The sequence below is a fragment of the Chiloscyllium plagiosum genome, chromosome 42 (genome assembly GCF_004010195.1).
Source record: "Chiloscyllium plagiosum isolate BGI_BamShark_2017 chromosome 42, ASM401019v2, whole genome shotgun sequence".
NCBI lineage: Eukaryota > Metazoa > Chordata > Chondrichthyes > Orectolobiformes > Hemiscylliidae > Chiloscyllium > Chiloscyllium plagiosum.
In genome coordinates, this window is record NC_057751.1 from 16,824,633 (window position 1) to 16,844,851 (window position 20,219).

General features: G+C 50.5%; 2 protein-coding genes across 2 annotated transcripts in view; one reads left to right on the forward strand and one right to left on the reverse strand.

Annotated features, from left to right (window-relative positions):
* The window catches only part of LOC122543194 (U4/U6.U5 tri-snRNP-associated protein 2-like), a 12,328-nt gene extending 1,061 nt beyond the window's left edge, over window positions 1-11,267 (forward strand). The window contains exons 2-5 of the mRNA XM_043681635.1: window positions 2,144-2,286; window positions 3,581-3,716; window positions 5,652-5,738; window positions 10,578-11,267. Coding sequence (XP_043537570.1) covers window positions 2,144-2,286; window positions 3,581-3,716; window positions 5,652-5,738; window positions 10,578-10,634 — 423 coding nt within the window. The 3' untranslated portion in view covers window positions 10,635-11,267. The remainder of the gene's footprint in view (window positions 1-2,143; window positions 2,287-3,580; window positions 3,717-5,651; window positions 5,739-10,577) is intronic.
* Window positions 11,268-12,731: 1,464 nt separating this feature from the next.
* Window positions 12,732-20,219, reverse strand: part of LOC122542989 (prosaposin-like) — a 24,147-nt gene continuing 16,659 nt past the window's right edge. The window contains exons 6-9 of the mRNA XM_043681133.1: window positions 19,252-19,385; window positions 14,192-14,269; window positions 13,800-13,863; window positions 12,732-13,484 (exon numbers count right to left, since the gene is read on the reverse strand). Coding sequence (XP_043537068.1) covers window positions 13,801-13,863; window positions 14,192-14,269; window positions 19,252-19,385 — 275 coding nt within the window. The 3' untranslated portion in view covers window positions 12,732-13,484; window position 13,800. The remainder of the gene's footprint in view (window positions 13,485-13,799; window positions 13,864-14,191; window positions 14,270-19,251; window positions 19,386-20,219) is intronic.

Below are 20,219 nucleotides of genomic sequence, written 5' to 3' on the forward strand. Positions count from 1 at the left end.
GTTTCACAACATCTTTCCGATAGGAAGGAGACCAGAACTGCACGCAATATTCCAACAGTAGCCTAACCAATGTCCTGTACAGCCGCAACATGACCTCCCAACTCCTGGACTCAATACTCTGACCAATAAAGGAAAGCATACCAAACGCCTTCTTCACTATCCTAGCTACCTGTAACTCTATGTTCAAGGAGCTATCCAAGGTTTGATCAAAATACCTGCCTTGTAAACTTGAAGATTAGATTAGATTACTTACAGTGTGGAAACAGGCCCTTCGGCCCAACAAGTCCACACTGACCCTCCGAAGAGTAACCCACTCAGACCCATTCCCCTACATTTACCCCTTCACCTAACACTACGGGCAATTCAGCCCATGGCCAATTCCCCCTAACCCGCACATATTTTGGACAGTTGGGGGAAGCCAGAGCACCCGGAGGAAACCCACGCAGACACGGGGAGAATGTACAAACTCCCACACAGACAGTCGCCCGAGGTGGGAATTGAACCCGGATCTCTGGCGCTGTGAGGCAGCAGTGCTAACCACTGTGCCACCGTGAACATCGGTACGAAATTTTCCCTTAACTGTCTTTGTTGCAAGGACATCCTTCACAATTCCTGTGAACTGCCCAGGAGAATGTTAATCCTCCTGTGGACCCAGCGCCTTGGCCTTCTTTGTCGAGCTTTGTGTCTAGAATCGGGCACAGTCCATTCAAACCAGTGCCGTATCAGTTCGTTGTAGCTTCCTTGTTTTGCTACTTGGTGTCTGTACTTAACGAAAAAAGGACCCCGAATCTCGACTGCCCCTTCAGTGCAGTAGGGAGGGAGTGCTGCACTGCTGGAGGTGGCACACTGTGGATAAACTGAGGCCTGTTTGCTTTCTCTGGTGGATGTAAAAGGTCTGATGGTATGGCCCCCTGCCCCCCCCCCCCCCCCCCTTTCTGTGACCGTCCAACAGCCTCCGGGGTACCTTCGCTGATGGCTAGCTTTTCTTAACCAAACATAACCCCCTTTTTAAGCCCAAGGTGGTGGTTAAACTCTCATTCTGTCCAATGAAAAGTCAAACCTGCTGGTGTCCCTCTGTTGACCTACGTTCTGTGACAGTGCCTACACTTTGAAAGTGCATCATTAGCATTTTGGAAAGGCCTCAGTTAATTAAAGATGCTGTCGCAAAGCATTATTTAGAGGTGCCGGTGTTGGACTGGGGTGTACAAAGTTAAAAATCACGCAACACCAGGTTAGAGTCCAACAGGTTTAATTGGAAGCACACTAGCTTTCGGAGCGACGCTCCTTCATCAGGTGATAGTGGAGGACTCGATTGTAACACAGAATTTATAGCAAAGGTTTACAGTGTAATGTAATGGAAGTTATACACTGAAAAATACCTTGACTGTTTGTTAAGTCTCTCATCTGTTAGAGTGACCATGTTAGTTTCACTTCTTTCATGTGGAAATCACAAAACCTTTTTTTAAAAAGTTACATTCTCAGGTTCACTTTAACAGTTGGTGTCAGCCCCAGGTAATATGTTGAAGGTGTTAGCTCCCTGTGTGCTGTTGTCTGTGCCATAGTGTTTAGACCGATTCTAATCTAAAAAATGAGTTCACAGAGTCTTACATGGTCACATACACATATACGTTTGCGGGGTGGATTTGTGCTGGCAGAGTTACATTGTACTTTGCTCAAAAACTGCATGAATCCATGTAAGACTCTGTGACCTCGTTTCTTAGATTAGAGTCAGTCTAAACACTATGGCACAGACAACAGCACACAGGGAGCTAACACCTTCCACATATTACCTGGGGCTGACACCAACTGTTAAAGTGAACCTGAGAATGTAACTTTTAAAAAAAGGTTTTGTGATTTACACATGAAAGAAGTGAAACTAACATGGTCACTCTAACAGATGAGAGACTTAACAGACAATCGAGGTATTTTTCAGTGTATAATTTCCGTTCCATCACACTGGAAACCTTTGCTATAAATTCTGTGTCTTACACTTGTGTCGTCCACAACCACCTGATGAAGGAGCAGCGCTCCGAACGTTAGTGCTTCCAATCAAACCAGTTGGACTGTAACCTGGCGTTGTGTGACTTTTTCACGTCGCAAAGCAAACTTGGCCTATAGTCAGCGTTCTTTGTGTTGTCTGCAGGAGTATAAAACCTACAAGGAGAATTTCCTGAAGAGGTTCCAGTTGACGAAGCTCCCACCTTACCTCATCTTCTACATCAAGCGGTTCACAAAGAACAACTTCTTCATCGAAAAGAACCCCACCATCGTGAATTTCCCAATCACGTAAGCCCACTTACCTTCGAAGGCTTGCTCCCTTCCCCTCCTTCAAGGTGCTGCCCATGGACCGGGTACAATTCCGTTTGGCCAAGAGAGGCCCACGCGCTTATTTTTAAACGCATCGGTGAATAATCTCCATCATGGGCCATGCCCTCCCCCCCCCCCCCCCCCCCCCCCCCCATCCCCCCTCCACCGACAGCCACTGTCCTGGCGATCTGGGCAGGGACGCTGACTGAAACCTCAACCTCTCGCTGCGAGGGGCAGCGCGTGGCGAAAGCTTTTCATCCTGCACCCATCGGGTCGAGTGCAAGAACGTGCAGTTCTCACGGCGATCCTGCAGTGGAAATAATTGAGGTTCAGTGCTAGCCCGCGATGGATTCAAGATGAAAAGTCTCAGAAATTGTCAGCAGGACTGGTTTAGATTAGATTAGATTACTTACAGTGTGGAAACAGGCCCTTCGGCCCAACAAGTCCACACCGACCCACTGAAGCGCAATCCACCCATACCCTACATTTACCCCTTAACTAACACTACGGGCAATTTACCATGGCCAATTCACCTGACCCTGCACATCTTTGGACTGTGGGAGGAAACCGGAGCACCCGGACGAAACCCACGCAGACACTGGGAGAACGTGCAAACTACACAGTCAGTCGCCTGAGTCGGGAATTGAACCCGGGTCTCTGGCGCTGTGAGGCAGCAGTGCTAACCACTGTGCCACCGTGCCGCCCACGAGAAGGCTGGAGCCAGTGACTGCTGCTCGCGTAGACGGACGATTGAATCTCAAGGAAAATTGTGCAGTGGGCTGCAGCTCCAACCTATGATACAGTGGCTTCCGCGCTTGGTGTGTGAGGCTCCCAGGAACGTGTCGATGTTCTGGGTTGAGGGGGGTGGGGGGAGGTGAGGAGATGGTCTGGGTTCAGTCCTGGCCTGCGTCCAGATTTTCATGGACCCGGCCAAGTGGGAAACTCCCAGCAGCAACCACTTCACCCAGTGAGCAACGGGAAGGTGGGACTGTCTGCCACGGGAGTGGTGTGAAGTGAATGGTGTCCATGTGTTGCAGGGGGCGTTTGACCTGCTTGTGAGGGAGAGCGGGGGGTAGTGGGCGATGCTGATGGATTCGGCTGAAAGGTGCTCAAGTAAAGCCTAAAAACCAGCAGGGACTGCTTGGGCTGAGTGGTCTGTGTGCTGTGCCGTCTCGCCTGTACATAAGGCAAAACATTCACGCCTCCGGTTTCTTTTAGGTGAGATCTCGTGATTACAAGCAAATCGACCTTTTAATTGAAATGTGTGTTCTAGGAATGTTGACCTGAGAGAGTACCTGTCCGAGGAAGTTCAGGCCGCTCACAAACAGACCACCTACGACCTGATTGGAAATGTGGTGCACGACGGGAAACCGGGTGAGGGAGCCTATCGGGTCCACGTGCTGCATCACGTGAGTACGCAGTCGGGAACGCTCATCTTGCCGCCAAGCCTCCCCTTCTCCCGCTGTGCGGCGGCCGGTCCGAGAAATAATGACGGCTGTGGGCTCGTGAAATGCGACACGAGGGTGCTGGGAGCGCTCAGCTAGCCTGGCCGCGTCCCGGCAGGGGGGAATTCGCATTCCGGGTCGACAGTTGCTTATATCGGATTTCCAGCAGCCACGGTATTTTTGCCACCCAAAAAAGAGTTTGAAATGTGTATCTGAAGAATTGTTCCACAGTCGCAGTGGCGAGCCGTCATTGTTCAGTTGCAGATTCTGAGGCTGGGGTCACGCGTCGGCCAGCCCAGACAGGGAGGAAACTGCCTCTTGGCAGACCCCATTCCCCCCCCTCCCCCACACTGCACGATTGTGGGATTGATTTCTAGAGGGATAGAAATGAAGTTATGCTAAATTTGGAATGACTTTGGCGAAACCACACATATAAGATTACTGACTGTGGCTCTGGTCACCAATTTGAAAACTGGAGACGGTTTACAAATGATTCCCAAGGAGGATACCTGAACTGCCAAGTCATACTTGTCAGGAAAGTATGATCTGTTCTCTCTAGTGGTGGCTCAGTGGTTAGCACTGCTGCCTCACAGCACCAGGGACCTGGGTTCGAACCCAGCCTCAGGCGACTGTCTGTGTGGAGTTTGCACATTCTCCGGATTGGCCATGCTAAATTACCCATAGTGTTCAGGAATGTGCAGGTTAGGGGGGATTGGCCATGCTAAATTACCCATAGTGCTTAGGGATGTGCAGGTTTGGGTGGATTTGTCATGCTAAATTACCCATAGTGCTCAGTAACGTGCAGGTTAGGGTGGATTGGCTGTGCTAAATTACCCATAGTGCTCAGGGATGTGCAGATTAGGGTGGATTGACCTTGCTAAATTACCTATAGTGTGCAGGTTAGAATGGATTGGCCATGTTAAATTACCCATAGTGCTCAGGGATGTGCAGGTTAGGGTGGATTAGCCGTGCTAAATTACCCATAGTGTTCAGGGATGTGCAGGTTAGGGTGGATTAGCCGTGCTAAATTACCTATAGTGTGCAGGTTAGAATGGATTGGCCATGTTAAATTACCCATAGTGCTCAGGGATGTGGAGGTTAGGGTGGATTGGCCATGTTAAGTTACCCATAGTGCTCAGTGATGTGCAGGTTAGAGTCTATTGGCCATGTTAAATTGCACATCGTATTCAGCGATGTGTAGGTTAGGTGCATTGTTCAGGGGTAATAGTGTAGGGGAATGGATCTCTTCGGAGGGTCGGTGTGGACCTTTTGGGCCGAAGGGCTTTTTTCCACACTGTGGGGGTTCTTTTATAAAAAGTTAGTCTTGTAAATTGCACTGTTTAGTAATTATAAATGTAACACACTAGAAAGGCTATCTGCATTTTTTGGAGAGTTGACGTGTTTCAGTGCACTTCCTTTTGTCTGAATTTGTGTCATGATTGGGGGAAGCCAAAGTAAGTGGGATAAGAATAACCAGGAGTCAGGAATTGCAAGATTAAAAACGATAACTGCATGTCGGCAATTGTCTGCATTCTTGACTTCAACTTAAGAGTTCCCTGCTCAGTCCAATGGAAGGCCTTATCTTCCAGATACTGGCAGATCTGGTTAAGGCATTTACTGTCGGGGATGTGTGACTTTCCTTTATCTCTTCGGCTGCAGATCGGCCAGTTATACATTTCCAGAATGCTCCGTTTCTAATTCCGATTTTCCAGTAGTTAAGTTTGAGTACAGTTTCTGGGTGTATGTCATGCCTGGTGTTGTTTTACAGCTATGCAAGATAATGATTCATGTGTGCCCGAGGAAAGATTACAACTAATTGCCCTAGCTGTCATAGCTCTGTCTACTGACTCCTGTGTTGAGATTCTGCGAAATACTAACCCCTGGTTACTGTACTTTCAGGGCACAGGAAAGTGGTATGAGCTGCAGGATCTACAGGTATCTGACATCTTGCCACAGATGATCACCCTATCGGAGGCTTACATACAGGTTTGTATCACCATGTAGACGTGCTGCTTTTCTGCTCCCGTAGCAGTGCAGTTTGTGTAATATATTGGCAGAGAGTAATGGTTGTACACTCTACGCACATGTGTTAACAGTTTGGAATGACACACGACTAAGAGTGGGGGAGCAAGACTAAGCGAGAAAAAGCAGTTCCAGGTGGAAAGAAGAGACTTGATTAATGGTGCTTACTTTAATCCATGTTTGCCCAGCGATGTGCAGGTTAGGGTGGATTGGCCGTGCTAAAATGCCCATCATGTTCAGGGATGAGCAGGTTAGGGTGGATTGGCCATGCTAAATTACCCATAGTGCTCAGGGATGAGCAGGTTAGGGTGGATTGGCCGTGCTAAATTACCCATAGTGCTCAGGGATGTGCAGGTTAGGGTGGATTGGCCGTGCTAAATTACCCATAGTGTTCAGGGATGTGCAGGTTAGGGTGGATTGGCCGTGCTGAATTACCGATAGTGCTCAGGGATGTGCAGGTTAGGGTGGATTGGTCATGTTAAATTACCCATAATGCTCAGATGTGCAGGTTAGGGTGGATTGGTCATGTTAAATTCCCCATAGTGCTCAGGGATGAGCAGGTTAGGGTGGATTGGTCAGGGGATAACAGTTTTATGACGTAGCTCCAGCGCAGGTGAGACTTGAACCCAGATCTTCTGGCACAGAGGTAGGGACACTACCACGGTGCCTCAAGAGGGCTCCTTTGATCAGTGCACATGATCAATGATGATAATTGTGGAGGTAAGCTAACCATGTGCAGGTTAGGGTGGATTGTCCGTGCTAAATTACCCATAGTGCTCAGGGATGTGCAGGTTAGGGTGGATTGTCCGTGCTAAATTACCCATAGTGTTCAGGGATGTGCAGGTTAGGGTGGATTGTCCGTGCTAAATTACCCATAGTGCTCAGGGATGTACAGGTTAGGGTGGATTGGTCATGTTAAATTACCCATAATGCTCAGATGTGCAGGTTAGGGTGGATTGATCATGTTAAATTCCCCATAGTGCTCAGGGATGAGCTGGTTAGGGTGGATTAGTCAGGGAATAACAGTTTGATGACGTAGCTCCAGCGCAGGTGAGACTTGAACCCAGATCTTCTGGCACAGAGGTAGGGACACCACCACGATGCCTCAAAAGGGCTCCTTTGATCAGTGCACATGATCAATGATGATAATTGTGGAGGTAAGCTAACCAGACACAGTACCTTGGAGGGTAATTTGGGACTCAAGAGTTTGAAAAGAAGCACACAGTATCAGTTATGATTACGAGGACAGCAGGAGGTCTTTAGTACATACTGTTGAAATCTTGACTACCTCAACTCATTTTCTCTCAACGATCTCAATACCGAGGGTGTGAGGTGGTGGGAGAGAGGAGGACAAGGACAGATGGACTTGCCGTTCTTGGCAAAAGATGGGGAGGGAGGGACAGGAGGACGTACGTTTTACTCGGCTAGTGATGGTGACCTGGGATCACTGCCAGTGAGGGCGGTGGAAGGAGAGACAGAAAACAGTTTTGAAAGGATTTTTAAAGGGGTCCTCGTTGGGGATGAACAGGCCGGGAGGGAGACTGACTGGATTGTTCGACAGAGAGATGGCACGGACTTGATGGGCCGAAGGGTTTCCTCCAGTGATTCTCCGAGCATGGTGATTGGTGTATAAGGACTTGATATGAAATACTGCATTATCGTGACATGCGCTGCTGTCAGTGTCCCAGTCAGTTTTTGCAAAAATAATTGAGGGGGAAGAAAAAGTGATTTGTCAATGTTGGTGGATTAACGGCTTGTTTTGACAACTTATTGACCATTTATTCAACTTATCCAGGTGGAAACGCGATCACTCTGCTAATTTTCAGAGTCAGGGAGTATGGTGGCTCAGTGGTTAGCACTGCTGCCTCACAGCGCCAGGGTCCCAGGTCTGATTCCAGCCTTGGGCGACTGTGTGGAGTTTGCACATTCTTCCCTCCCCCCCCCCCCCCCGGGTCTGTGTGGGTTTCCTCCCACAGTCCATAGATGTGCAGGTTAGGGTGGATTGGACCATGCTAAGGACTCAAAGCACTCCGCTTCTTCCTTTCCCGCCGTACCACCCAGTACCCTTCCACCGACACCCTCCTTCGACTGACCGAACTGGTCCTCACCCTGAAACCCTCCTTCGACTGACCGAACTGGTCCTCACCCTGAAACCCTCCTTCGACTGACCGAACTGGTCCTCACCCTGAAACCCTCCTTCGACTGACCGAACTGGTCCTCACCCTGAAACCCTCCTTCGACTGACCGAACTGGTCCTCACCCTGAAACCCTCCTTCGACTGACCGAACTGGTCCTCACCCTGAAACCCTCCTTCGACTGACCGAACTGGTCCTCACCCTGAAACCCTCCTTCGACTGACCGAACTGGTCCTCACCCTGAAACCCTCCTTCGACTGACCGAACTGGTCCTCACCCTGAAACCCTCCTTCGACTGACCGAACTGGTCCTCACCCTGAAACCCTCCTTCGACTGACCGAACTGGTCCTCACCCTGAAACCCTCCTTCGACTGACCGAACTGGTCCTCACCCTGAAACCCTCCTTCGACTGACCGAACTGGTCCTCACCCTGAAACCCTCCTTCGACTGACCGAACTGGTCCTCACCCTGAAACCCTCCTTCGACTGACCGAACTGGTCCTCACCCTGAAACCCTCCTTCGACTGACCGAACTGGTCCTCACCCTGAAACCCTCCTTCGACTGACCGAACTGGTCCTCACCCTGAAACCCTCCTTCGACTGACCGAACTGGTCCTCACCCTGAAACCCTCCTTCGACTGACCGAACTGGTCCTCACCCTGAAACCCTCCTTCGACTGACCGAACTGGTCCTCACCCTGAAACCCTCCTTCGACTGACCGAACTGGTCCTCACCCTGAAACCCTCCTTCGACTGACCGAACTGGTCCTCACCCTGAAACCCTCCTTCGACTGACCGAACTGGTCCTCACCCTGAAACCCTCCTTCGACTGACCGAACTGGTCCTCACCCTGAAACCCTCCTTCGACTGACCGAACTGGTCCTCACCCTGAAACCCTCCTTCGACTGACCGAACTGGTCCTCACCCTGAAACCCTCCTTCGACTGACCGAACTGGTCCTCACCCTGAAACCCTCCTTCGACTGACCGAACTGGTCCTCACCCTGAAACCCTCCTTCGACTGACCGAACTGGTCCTCACCCTGAAACCCTCCTTCGACTGACCGAACTGGTCCTCACCCTGAAACCCTCCTTCGACTGACCGAACTGGTCCTCACCCTGAAACCCTCCTTCGACTGACCGAACTGGTCCTCACCCTGAAACCCTCCTTCGACTGACCGAACTGGTCCTCACCCTGAAACCCTCCTTCGACTGACCGAACTGGTCCTCACCCTGAAACCCTCCTTCGACTGACCGAACTGGTCCTCACCCTGAAACCCTCCTTCGACTGACCGAACTGGTCCTCACCCTGAAACCCTCCTTCGACTGACCGAACTGGTCCTCACCCTGAAACCCTCCTTCGACTGACCGAACTGGTCCTCACCCTGAAACCCTCCTTCGACTGACCGAACTGGTCCTCACCCTGAAACCCTCCTTCGACTGACCGAACTGGTCCTCACCCTGAAACCCTCCTTCGACTGACCGAACTGGTCCTCACCCTGAAACCCTCCTTCGACTGACCGAACTGGTCCTCACCCTGAAACCCTCCTTCGACTGACCGAACTGGTCCTCACCCTGAAACCCTCCTTCGACTGACCGAACTGGTCCTCACCCTGAAACCCTCCTTCGACTGACCGAACTGGTCCTCACCCTGAAACCCTCCTTCGACTGACCGAACTGGTCCTCACCCTGAAACCCTCCTTCGACTGACCGAACTGGTCCTCACCCTGAAACCCTCCTTCGACTGACCGAACTGGTCCTCACCCTGAAACCCTCCTTCGACTGACCGAACTGGTCCTCACCCTGAAACCCTCCTTCGACTGACCGAACTGGTCCTCACCCTGAAACCCTCCTTCGACTGACCGAACTGGTCCTCACCCTGAAACCCTCCTTCGACTGACCGAACTGGTCCTCACCCTGAAACCCTCCTTCGACTGACCGAACTGGTCCTCACCCTGAAACCCTCCTTCGACTGACCGAACTGGTCCTCACCCTGAAACCCTCCTTCGACTGACCGAACTGGTCCTCACCCTGAAACCCTCCTTCGACTGACCGAACTGGTCCTCACCCTGAAACCCTCCTTCGACTGACCGAACTGGTCCTCACCCTGAAACCCTCCTTCGACTGACCGAACTGGTCCTCACCCTGAAACCCTCCTTCGACTGACCGAACTGGTCCTCACCCTGAAACCCTCCTTCGACTGACCGAACTGGTCCTCACCCTGAAACCCTCCTTCGACTGACCGAACTGGTCCTCACCCTGAAACCCTCCTTCGACTGACCGAACTGGTCCTCACCCTGAAACCCTCCTTCGACTGACCGAACTGGTCCTCACCCTGAAACCAGGGATGTGCAGGTTAGGGTGGATTGGCCGTACTAAATTACCCATAGTGCTCAGGGATGTGCAGGTTAGGGTGGATTGGTCATGCTAAATTACCCATAGTGCTCAGGGATGTGCAGGTTAGGGTGGATTGGCCGTACTAAATTACCCATAGTGTTCAGGGATGTGCAGGTTAGGGTGGATTGGTCATGCTAAATTGCCCCATAATGTTAGGTGCATGAGTCGGAGGGAAATGGGTTACTCTTCGGAGGATCAGTGTGGACTGGTCGGGCCGAAGGGCCTGTTTCCACACTGTAAGGAACCTAATCTAATCTAATCTCGATTCATCCTCAGATATGGAAGAGACGCGAGGACGGTGATGAAAGTCTGTCCAGTCAGAAAGGAGCGTGACAGGGGTAAAGTTTGAGAATGAGAGCACGTCACCCCCTGGTAAGTGGGAACTGATTGGGGAGTGGAACTGGAAGCACACAGCGATATTTGAAGCAAAATCTGACTGCACCTTGTAAACTGGAAATGTCTGGAAAGTGTGGATCGATCGCCGGAATGTCACAGTGCGTTGTACACTGTCCAGACATACCTGCAACTGCTGTATTACTGACACTTACAGGTTCGCAATAGCACCTTGGCTCGCTCTGAAACAGGGTGACATTGCTACGTTATTTTCTTGTTGAATGAGTCTTGTGTCAAGGAATGCTGTACACTCCGTCTGCAAGAGTGACTGACCGATTTTATCATCTTTCGCTTGTGGCTCCCTGGCCGAATTATTCCCACAGGACATTACGAGTCTCAACGTGCCCTTGTTCCTTTTCCCTTTGTTTTGCTCTTCCACGTTCCTCTGCTGTGGAGCTCCGAGTTGAAAGCCACTTCCCAGTTTTGTTTCAGATGAGGAACGGTACAAAAACTTGTTAAAACTAGCTGTCATGTTGTACGGAACAAAGGTGAAGCATCATTTGACAAACACCCTTTTGGAATATTAATCTCAGGATTCAGTTTTATTCAGATTAAAGTTTGAAATAATTTCTCTTTGGCTGGTACTTTTGTTTTTACCCAAAGGACTACAACACTTCACTTTCCCTCGTTAACTACTGTGCCTCTCTTAGGGTCATTAAAGTTTCAACTGGAAAATCTGTGTTTGGCATCAGGCAACCAGTGTTTGTGTTGTCGGTTTTGGAGAATTCCCGTGTGGGTGGTCGAGACACTGTCATCAGCCTGAGATCATGGGCGGCACGGTAGCTCAGTGGTTAGCACTGCTGCCTCACAGCACCAGGGACCCAGGTTCGATTCCAGCCTCGGGCGACTGACTGTGTGGGAGTTTGCACATACTACCTGTGTCTGCGTGGGTTTCCTCCAGGTGCTCTGGTTTCCTCCCACAGTCCAAAGATATGCAGGTTAGGGTGGATTGGCTATGCTAAATTACCCATAATGCCCAGGGATGTGCAGGTTAGGGTGGATTGGCCATGCTAAATTACCCATAGTGCCCAGTGATATGCAGGTTGGGGTGGATTGGCCGTGCTAAATTACCCCACAGTGTTCAGGGATGTGCAGGTTAGGGTGGATTGGCTGTGCTAAATTACCCATAGTGCTCAAGGATGTGCAGTTTAAGGTGGATGGGCCATGCTAAATTACCCATAGTGCTCAGGGATGTGCAGTTTAAGGTGGATGGGCCATGCTAGGTTACCCACAGTGTTAGGTGCATTAGTCAGAGAGAATTGGATCTGGGTGGGTTACTCTTCGGAGGGTAGGTGTGGACTGGTTGGGCTGAAGGGCCTGTTTCCACACTGTCGGCAATCTAATTTGTTCCCCCACTGCAGGTAACACGGGATACTATTGATACATAGAACTTTCAGGAGCAAAGAACGGTTCAATCTCTTCTGTCAATGCCACCGTGGCTCTGATCTCGCCCTCAAATGCTCAATGGGCCAATCAAATTGAAGTGAAAACGAGATAAAGCCAGGCTTGAGGTTTCGAGGATGCTCGTTGGCAAGAGGAAGTGTGGGAACCAATCTGAGAAAAAGGCGTGGGAGTGACCTCAAGGCCAGGGACCAGTATTCCCTCCCGGAAACATCTACCAAGTGTATACTTGGGGGTGCAGCTTCAGGGTCAGAGCCATCAGCCACATAAAGACCCACAGAAGTCTTGAGCCGTGGCATGGAGTTTCCTGGATGGACAATTGTACTCGTTAACAAGTGATTGTCAATGAGGAGAAAACGGGTCATTTGATTATATAAACTGCTGGGAGCAGCTCTGAAGGGGTTCAACGCGTTCATAATCCTCCTGCTTAATGGGTATTAACAATAAGCAATGACAGCTCGCTGCTGTTCACTCAGAGGCTGTCTCTCGACTGTGGAAGGAGAGGGCATTCATTTTAGTATCTGGTCTCATCCAAGGTTAAGTGAAGGAAATGTCGACTCCCAGGCTGCGTAGCAAGGTATCACACAGAATAACGGAAAGCCACGTCAACAAACCACATCAATTTGCAAAGTGGTATGTTAGTAAAAAAAAAAGCGTTTATTAAGCAAGCAAATCAAGGTTTTAAAGCGCATTTTTAAGGTCAACTTGTAATCAGCTCCAGAGGACAAAGGGAGGAGTAATGAGAGGTGTTGAATTCAGATTGACGTCGATCAGATCGAATCCTGTCACATCGATCAGATCGAATCCTGTCACATCGATCAGATCGAATCCTGTCACCATGGCCTTTTTCTTCTGTTGTGAAAGCTGCATTATTTCCCCCCCCCCGGCTGCGTTGAATCAACAAACTTGTGTAGGTCCTAACAGTGTTGTTGTCTTGGCAACATCTAGTAGCTAAGTTGGCGGAAATCATTGACAGTAGCGATTGGAAGAAGGAAGACCTAAACTGACAGTGCCTCGTCAGACCTCCAGCTCGAATTTGGAATCATTCTGAGACAATGAACTGCTTCTCTAAGCTGCGCCGATTGTCATGGAGGCAAACAGGGCTTCGGCTGAATGCTAAAACTCTCTCATTCTCCCTCCACTCTCATTCTCAAACACCTGCAGCAAACCGTAAGAGTTTGAAATATTTCGACTTGAAACATTGACTGTTTTGCCCCTCTCTCTCCACAAATGCTCACAGACCTGCTGAGTCGCTCCCAGCATTCAGAGAGAGTGCGCGCTGATCTGGAATTAAATTTCTAAGCAATGCAAGAGGATTTTTTTTTTCCCCAATATAAATTTGCGGGCTGGCCTTCAGTTCATGTCCTGCCTCTCTCACCGTTCGACAGTCTGAAAAAAAAAAAATCACAAAGCCAAAATACTGAATTGTTCTCTTGTTCCTGAAGGTTGACATTCACTAACCATCGCTTTCTAAAGATTTCATCCTCCCTTTTCAACCTCAGTGCCTTTCACTAAATGGCAAGGCACAACTTTCAAAAAATAAAGCATAGATGAGAGTTGGTATTCAAAGTGGAACCATTAGTAGCTACGGCTGCTTCCCCATCATCCCCTCCCCCCAGCCCCGACCCACTCATAACCCCAAATGGTGAGTACCACACTGTCTATAAATCTTTACCCCTGTACAGACGCTGATATCATACTTACTTTATACTGGTTGGCGGATTCTGTCGAAATGCGCGTCCACTTTCCTCGTGCAGATGTGCAGAGCCTGTCCGTAAATACAGAAGGGTACCGTTTGAGGCTCATTCCTGAGTGAACACAAGTCTACACGACTGACAGCCGGACCGCAAAAGCAGGCCCTTTCCCACTGTAACCACAAGAGTCCCCTGGCGGCAGTGCCCGGACCTCTGGGCCAGGCGACGTGGGTTCGCTATCCTGACCAAGAGGACGCTCTGGACGTGCGCCGGGTATTTGATTGCAAGGGAACACAGGAGGTGGCCATTCGGGCCAGCCAGTGTGCCTGTACTATGTGAATGATTAGATCGCCCTCTCTCTGAGGTACACCACTCAACGAATGCTAACTTCGAGATACTCACCCCACACAGATCGTAATCCTCGGGATACTCCGGAACAGTGGTCAGCAGAGGGACGTGGGTGTAGACAAATTCTTCGCACTGTAAGGAACCAATCAAAAATAAAGAAAATGGGCTGATTACCTTCTCGTATAAAGAAGGGGGTTTCATTGGCGTGGTGGTCTTCCTGTCTGGATTGTTCACACAGTGGTGATCAAACAAAACTAGGGGAAAAAGCTCAAAGGAATCATGCAGCGCCAAAGAGGCCCTTTGGCCCATCAAGCCTGTAACTGGCCAAAGCTACTAACTCGACACTAGTCCCACTCCCCCACCCCCCCCCCCCGGTAGGCCCCACAGCTTCGAATGTTAGGACGTTCCGACTGCTCATCCAAATACTTTATGAAAAGGTTGTGAGGTGTCCTGCCTCATTTAACCCTGCCAGGCAGTGCATTCTAGATCCTCACCACCTTTTGGGTGAAAATTACCTCAAATCCTCTTGCCTCCCACCCTCCCTTGTTACTGTTTCTCCAGCTTCTCTTCATCGTTAACCTGCTCCGTCCCGGGCACTATCCTGGTGAATCTTCTCTCCGCCCCAGCCTCCACTACAACTTCCTAGAGTGTGGGAAGCCAGCACACACTGTGGCCGAACCAAAGACTTGAGGACCTCCAACGTAACTTGCCTGCTCTTCTAACCTACACCACGACTGACAAAGGTCCTGTACGCTGCCTGAACCGCTCTTACCCGAAGATCCTTTGAAATTCAGTCTCCTGTTGATTTGAGCAATTCCTCGTTTGTTCTTGACAAAGTGCATCGCTCCTCTGCTTTGGGCTGCACTTCAGTCCCACGCTCCTGATCTTCGGGCGCCCGGTACGGAGGAGGGAGGGCAGGTCTGAAGACCTCCTCGTGGGTCTGCTCCTGGGCCTGGCCAAACTGGCCATCAACAGGTCCAGGCGGCGGGCCGTGGAGGGTGTCGTTAGGGCCGACTGCCTGCCCCTCTTCCTTTAGGGCCCGGGTGTCCTTGCAGAAGGAGCACGCGGTGTCGACCAACACCCTGGAGTTGTTCAGGGAGAGGTGGGCGCCACAGGGAGTGGAGTGCATCATGTCTCCCTCCAACTCCAGTTTGATTTAGTCCCTACCCTCCCCTGCACAGTTTTGATCACACAGCACTGCCCTTCGATGTGAAGGGCAGTGTTTGTCACTGGCCACTCGGGTGTTTTCATATCTTCCTGTTGGTGGAATTTGAATAAAGATTCGTGCACCTTGTGTCTCACACACACACCATGGGTGCTGGGGAAAAATTAAGCACTACCGCAGTTAGGCGGTAGTGTGGGGGGGGGGGGTTTAAAAAAAAATAAAAAGCTTCAACTCCTTGACTGGCCACTCGGGAAGAAAAAAAAATATAACCAGGAGATTGGAGTGCATTACTTCCCACTCCAACTCTATTTTGATTTAGTCCCTGCCCTCCCCTTGAAAAGAAAATAAAACTAAGTGCATCGCCTCAGACTTACCAGTGTTCAATTCCATCTGCCACTGACCTGACCAGCCTGTCCACATCTTCCTGGTGTGACCCAGCACTGATCACTGCCTCCTACCCCTAAGTCAATTTTGGATCCAACTTGCCAAGTTACGCTGGATCTCAAAAGAGCTTTTGCCTTCCTTATCAGTCTCTCACACATGACTTTGTTAAAGGCTTACTTGGAATTCATGTAAACTATATCAACTGTACTCGCACCATCCTGGGGTTTACCGTTGACCGGAAACTCAACTGGGACTCGCCACATAAACACATAGGGGTAACAAGAGCAGGTCAGAGGCTGGGAATCCTGCAGCGAGTCACTCCCCTCCTGACTCCGCCCCACAAAGCCTGTCCCCCACCATCGACAAGGCCCAAGTCAGGAGGGGGGTGAGGGAATACTACCCCCTTGCCCTGGATGGGGGAGGAGGAGGGGTGGGGGCAGCTCTAACCACACTCGAGAACCATCCAGGGGCAAACTGTCCCCACAACCCCCCACGCCCCACCCCCCCCGACGCTCAGTAGCAGCAGTGTTCACCATCTACAAGACGCACTGCAGCAACTCCCCCAGGCTCCTCAGACAGCACTTTACAAAACCCACAGCCACTTCCATCTCGAAGGATAAAGGCAGCAGTGAAAACTACCCCCTGCAAGCTCCCCTCTGAGCCACTTGCCCTCCCTGACTTGGAAATATCACTGTTCCTTCATTGTCACTGGGTCTAAATAGAGCGTATGATGTTGGAGCACAAGGAGGTGGTTTGTCCCTTCAAGCTTGCTCTGCCAGTGAGATTGTGGCTGATCTGACCAACCCCCCAAACTCCACTCTTCTGCCCTTTTCCCCATTACACTTGACTCCCATTCCGGCTTCAAAACCTGCCTACCTCAGCCTCGGACCCACCTTCTGCGGTACAGACTTCCACAGGCTCGCAGCTCAGCAGAGGGCAGAATTTGACACCCAGATTCTTCCCCACGAGGGGGGTGGCAACCTCTCACCATCTGCCCCCCCTGCCGACGTCCCTCCGAGGATCGTGCACCTTTCGATACGGTCGCCTCTCGTGCTTCGAAACGAGCGCAAGCCCCGAACTACCCGACCTCTCCCCGGGACCAGCCGAGTGAACCTTCTCTGGACTGCCTGTGGTGCCAATGTATCTTCCCAAAAGCTAGTCACATCCTGCAGTCGTGGTCTGACTCCTGCCTTGCATAGGCCATGCCCATTTTCCCCAGTTTTGTTCGAAATCAGGCCAACATTGCCTGTTACCTGCTGAACCGGGGTGTACAAATCATGGAGGAGGACTCCCGGGATCCTGTGCTACAGTTTTCTGCAGCCTCCTATTTTCAAGTAATACTTAGCGCACTTTATTCTTGCTGCCGAATCGTCACTTTCTCCCACGTAACGTTCTGATTAGATTAGATTAGATTAGATTAGATTACTTACAGTGTGGAAACAGGCCCTTCGGCCCAACAAGTCCACACCTACCCGCCGAAGCGCAACCCACCCATACCCCTACATTTACCCCTTACCTAACACTACGGGCAATTTAGCATGGCCAATTAACCTGACCCTGCACATCTTTGGACTGTGGGAGGAAACCGGAGCACCCGGAGGAAACCCACGCAGACACGGGGAGAACGTGCAAACTCCACACAGTCAATCGCCTGAGTCGGGAATTGAACCCGGGTCTCCGGCGCTGTGAGGCAGCAGTGCTAACCACTGTGCCACCGTGCCGCCCACAAACTGCCGAGTTTTTGTCTGTTTGCCACCTCAGCCTTGAACCCACCTTCTGTGATACGGAATTTCACGGCCTCGCAGCTCAGCCTGTCGCCGCCTAGTGTCGGAATTGGGAACCTTACCGTGAGTCCAGAGTGGCTTTAAAGGTGGTTTACCACCACTTTCTCAAAGGCAGTTCAGAATTGGCAATAAACGCTAGCGTGGCCAGCGCTGCACATGTCCCCTTCCATGATTTGGGTTTAAAAATAAGCCCGGCTTTTGAAACTGGAAGGCGTGTAACTGCAAATTGACTTCCTGAATGTTTAACTGGTTTTAGAAAGTTCGCCGTCACCACAGTTTCACTTCCTTCTTTCAGTTCACTTTCATTCAGTTGTGACTGAAAAAGAAACGGTGGGGGGGGGGGGGGAGGGGGGGCTAGACAATGTGTGAGTCTCCGTTCACATCTGCTGCTGTGTCCAGCGTTGAGGGTGGCTGAGTGCACTTTGTCCCTTTTCGTGATTTGTAGGAGCGTCGCTCCGAAAGCTAGTGTGCTTCCAATTAAACCTGTTGGGCTGGTGTTGCGGGAGTTTTAACTTTGCTTGCCCCCTTTTCTGTACCGCTGATGCCATCGCACAACAGGAGGTTGATAGGATAAAGCATTTCATTGCGCCATCCACGTCCTATGCGGGGGTCAGAGTTCATCGGCAGCCATGATTGATCAGTCCTCAAGAGTGAACCAACTCAACAGCCCTCTCCTCCACAGCTCTAACTCAGAAAGGGCGGGATTCCGCATGGCGCCCCAGAATGAGTCACATTTCAACAAAGGCCACCTTTCTGTCATTTGCGAAATCCTGAGGCTGGTGATTCACCTTATACTCCTTTTCAGGGTTATCCAAAGTGGTTATCCACTTTGGGGGCAAGAACAGGAAGGCAGATTACTACCTAAATGGAGTCAAGTTGGGTAAAGGGGCAGTACAGAGAGATCTGGGTGTTCTTGTACACCAGTCAATGAAGGTAAGCATGCAGGTACAGCAGGTAGTGAAGAAAGCTAATGGCATGCTGGCCTTCATAACAAGAGGAATTGAGTATAGAAGCAAAGAGGCCCGTCTGCAGCTGTACAGGGCCCTGGTGAGACCGCACCTGGAGTATTATGTGCAGTTTTGGTCCCCAAATTTGAGGAAAGACATTCTGGCTATTGAGGGAGTGCAGCGTAGGTTCACGAGGTCAATGCCGTGAAAGGCGGGACTATCATATGTTGAAAGATTGGAGTGACTGGGCTTGTATACCCTTGAGTTTAGAAGCCTGAGAGGGGATCTGATTGAGACGTATAAGATTATTAAAGGATAGGACACACTGGAGGCAGGAAACATGTTTCTGCTGATGGGTGAGTGCCGAACCACAGAGTCATAGAGATGTACAGCACGGAAACAGACCCTTCGGCCCAACTCAATCTAGTCCCACCTGCCAGCACCCGGCCCATATCCCTCCAAACCCTTCCTATTCATATACCCATCCAAATGCCTCTTAAATGTTGCAATTGTACCAGCCTCCACCACTTCCTCTGACAGCTCATTCCACACACGTACCACCCTCTGTGTGAACACAGTTTAAAATTAAGGGGGAGGCCATTTAGAATAGAATGGAGGAGAAACGTCTTCACCCAGAGAGTGGTAGCTGTGTGGAATGCTCTGCCCCAGAGGGCTGTGGAGGCCCAGTCTCTGGATTCATTTCAGAAAGAGTTGGATAGAGCTCTCAAGGAGAGTGGAGTCCAGGGTTACGGGGATAAGGCAGGAACAGGATACTGATTGTAATGAATAGTGGTGCTGGCTCGAAGGGCCCACTCCTGCACCTATTGAACTCACCACAAAATTCGAGATGTCCGAAAACGGGTTGCAGGCTTCCCGCAGCACGAGGTCTGTTCTTGTGCCTTTGGTCTGAGCTACCTTGAACTGACGGGCGACCTCCTCACACATATCACAGGACACGATAGGCAGGGCTGTATTGTGAGGAAGTGGGAGAGATTCCGATTAAACAGTTGTGACGAGGTGAGCGACAGTAAATGGATGCTTTACACGCTTCAGCCTGGATCTGAGGTGGGGCATCATGCTGAGAAACGAGACAGTGCCAAGTAGGCTTCTGCTGCTGTGCATTCGGCATGAGGGAATTGTTAGACTCAGAGAGCTGTCCAGGACGGAAACCGACCCTTCGGCCCAACTCGTCCATGCCAACCCAGACGTCCTAACCTAATCTAGTCCCACTTGCCAGCGCTTGGCCCATATCCCTCTAAACCCTTGTCCCCATCCAGATGCCTTTAAAATGCTGTCATTGTACCAGCCTCCACCACATCCTCTGGCAGCTCATTCCATACACGCACCACCCTCTGCGTGAAAGAATTGCCACTCAGATCCCTTTATCAATCTTTCCCCTCTCACCTTAAAACTATGTCCTCCAGTTTTGGACTCCTGTACCCCGGGGAAAAAAAAGACCTTGTCTAGTTACCCTATCCATGCCCCCTCATGATTTTATAAACCTCTATCAGGTCACCCCTCAGCCTCCGACACTCCAGAGAAAACAGCCCCGGCCTGTTCAGCTCTCCCTGTAGCTCAATCCTGACAACGTCCTTGTAAATCTTTTCTTTCGAGTTTCATAACATCCTTCCGATAGGAAGGAGATCAGAATTGACGATTCCAAAAGTGGTCTCACCAATGCCCTGTACAGCCGCGACATGACACCCCAACTCCTGCACTCTGTGCGCTGACCAATAGGCATGTTAGATTAGATTAGATTAGATTACTTACAGTGTGGAAACAGGCCCTTCGGCCCAACAAGT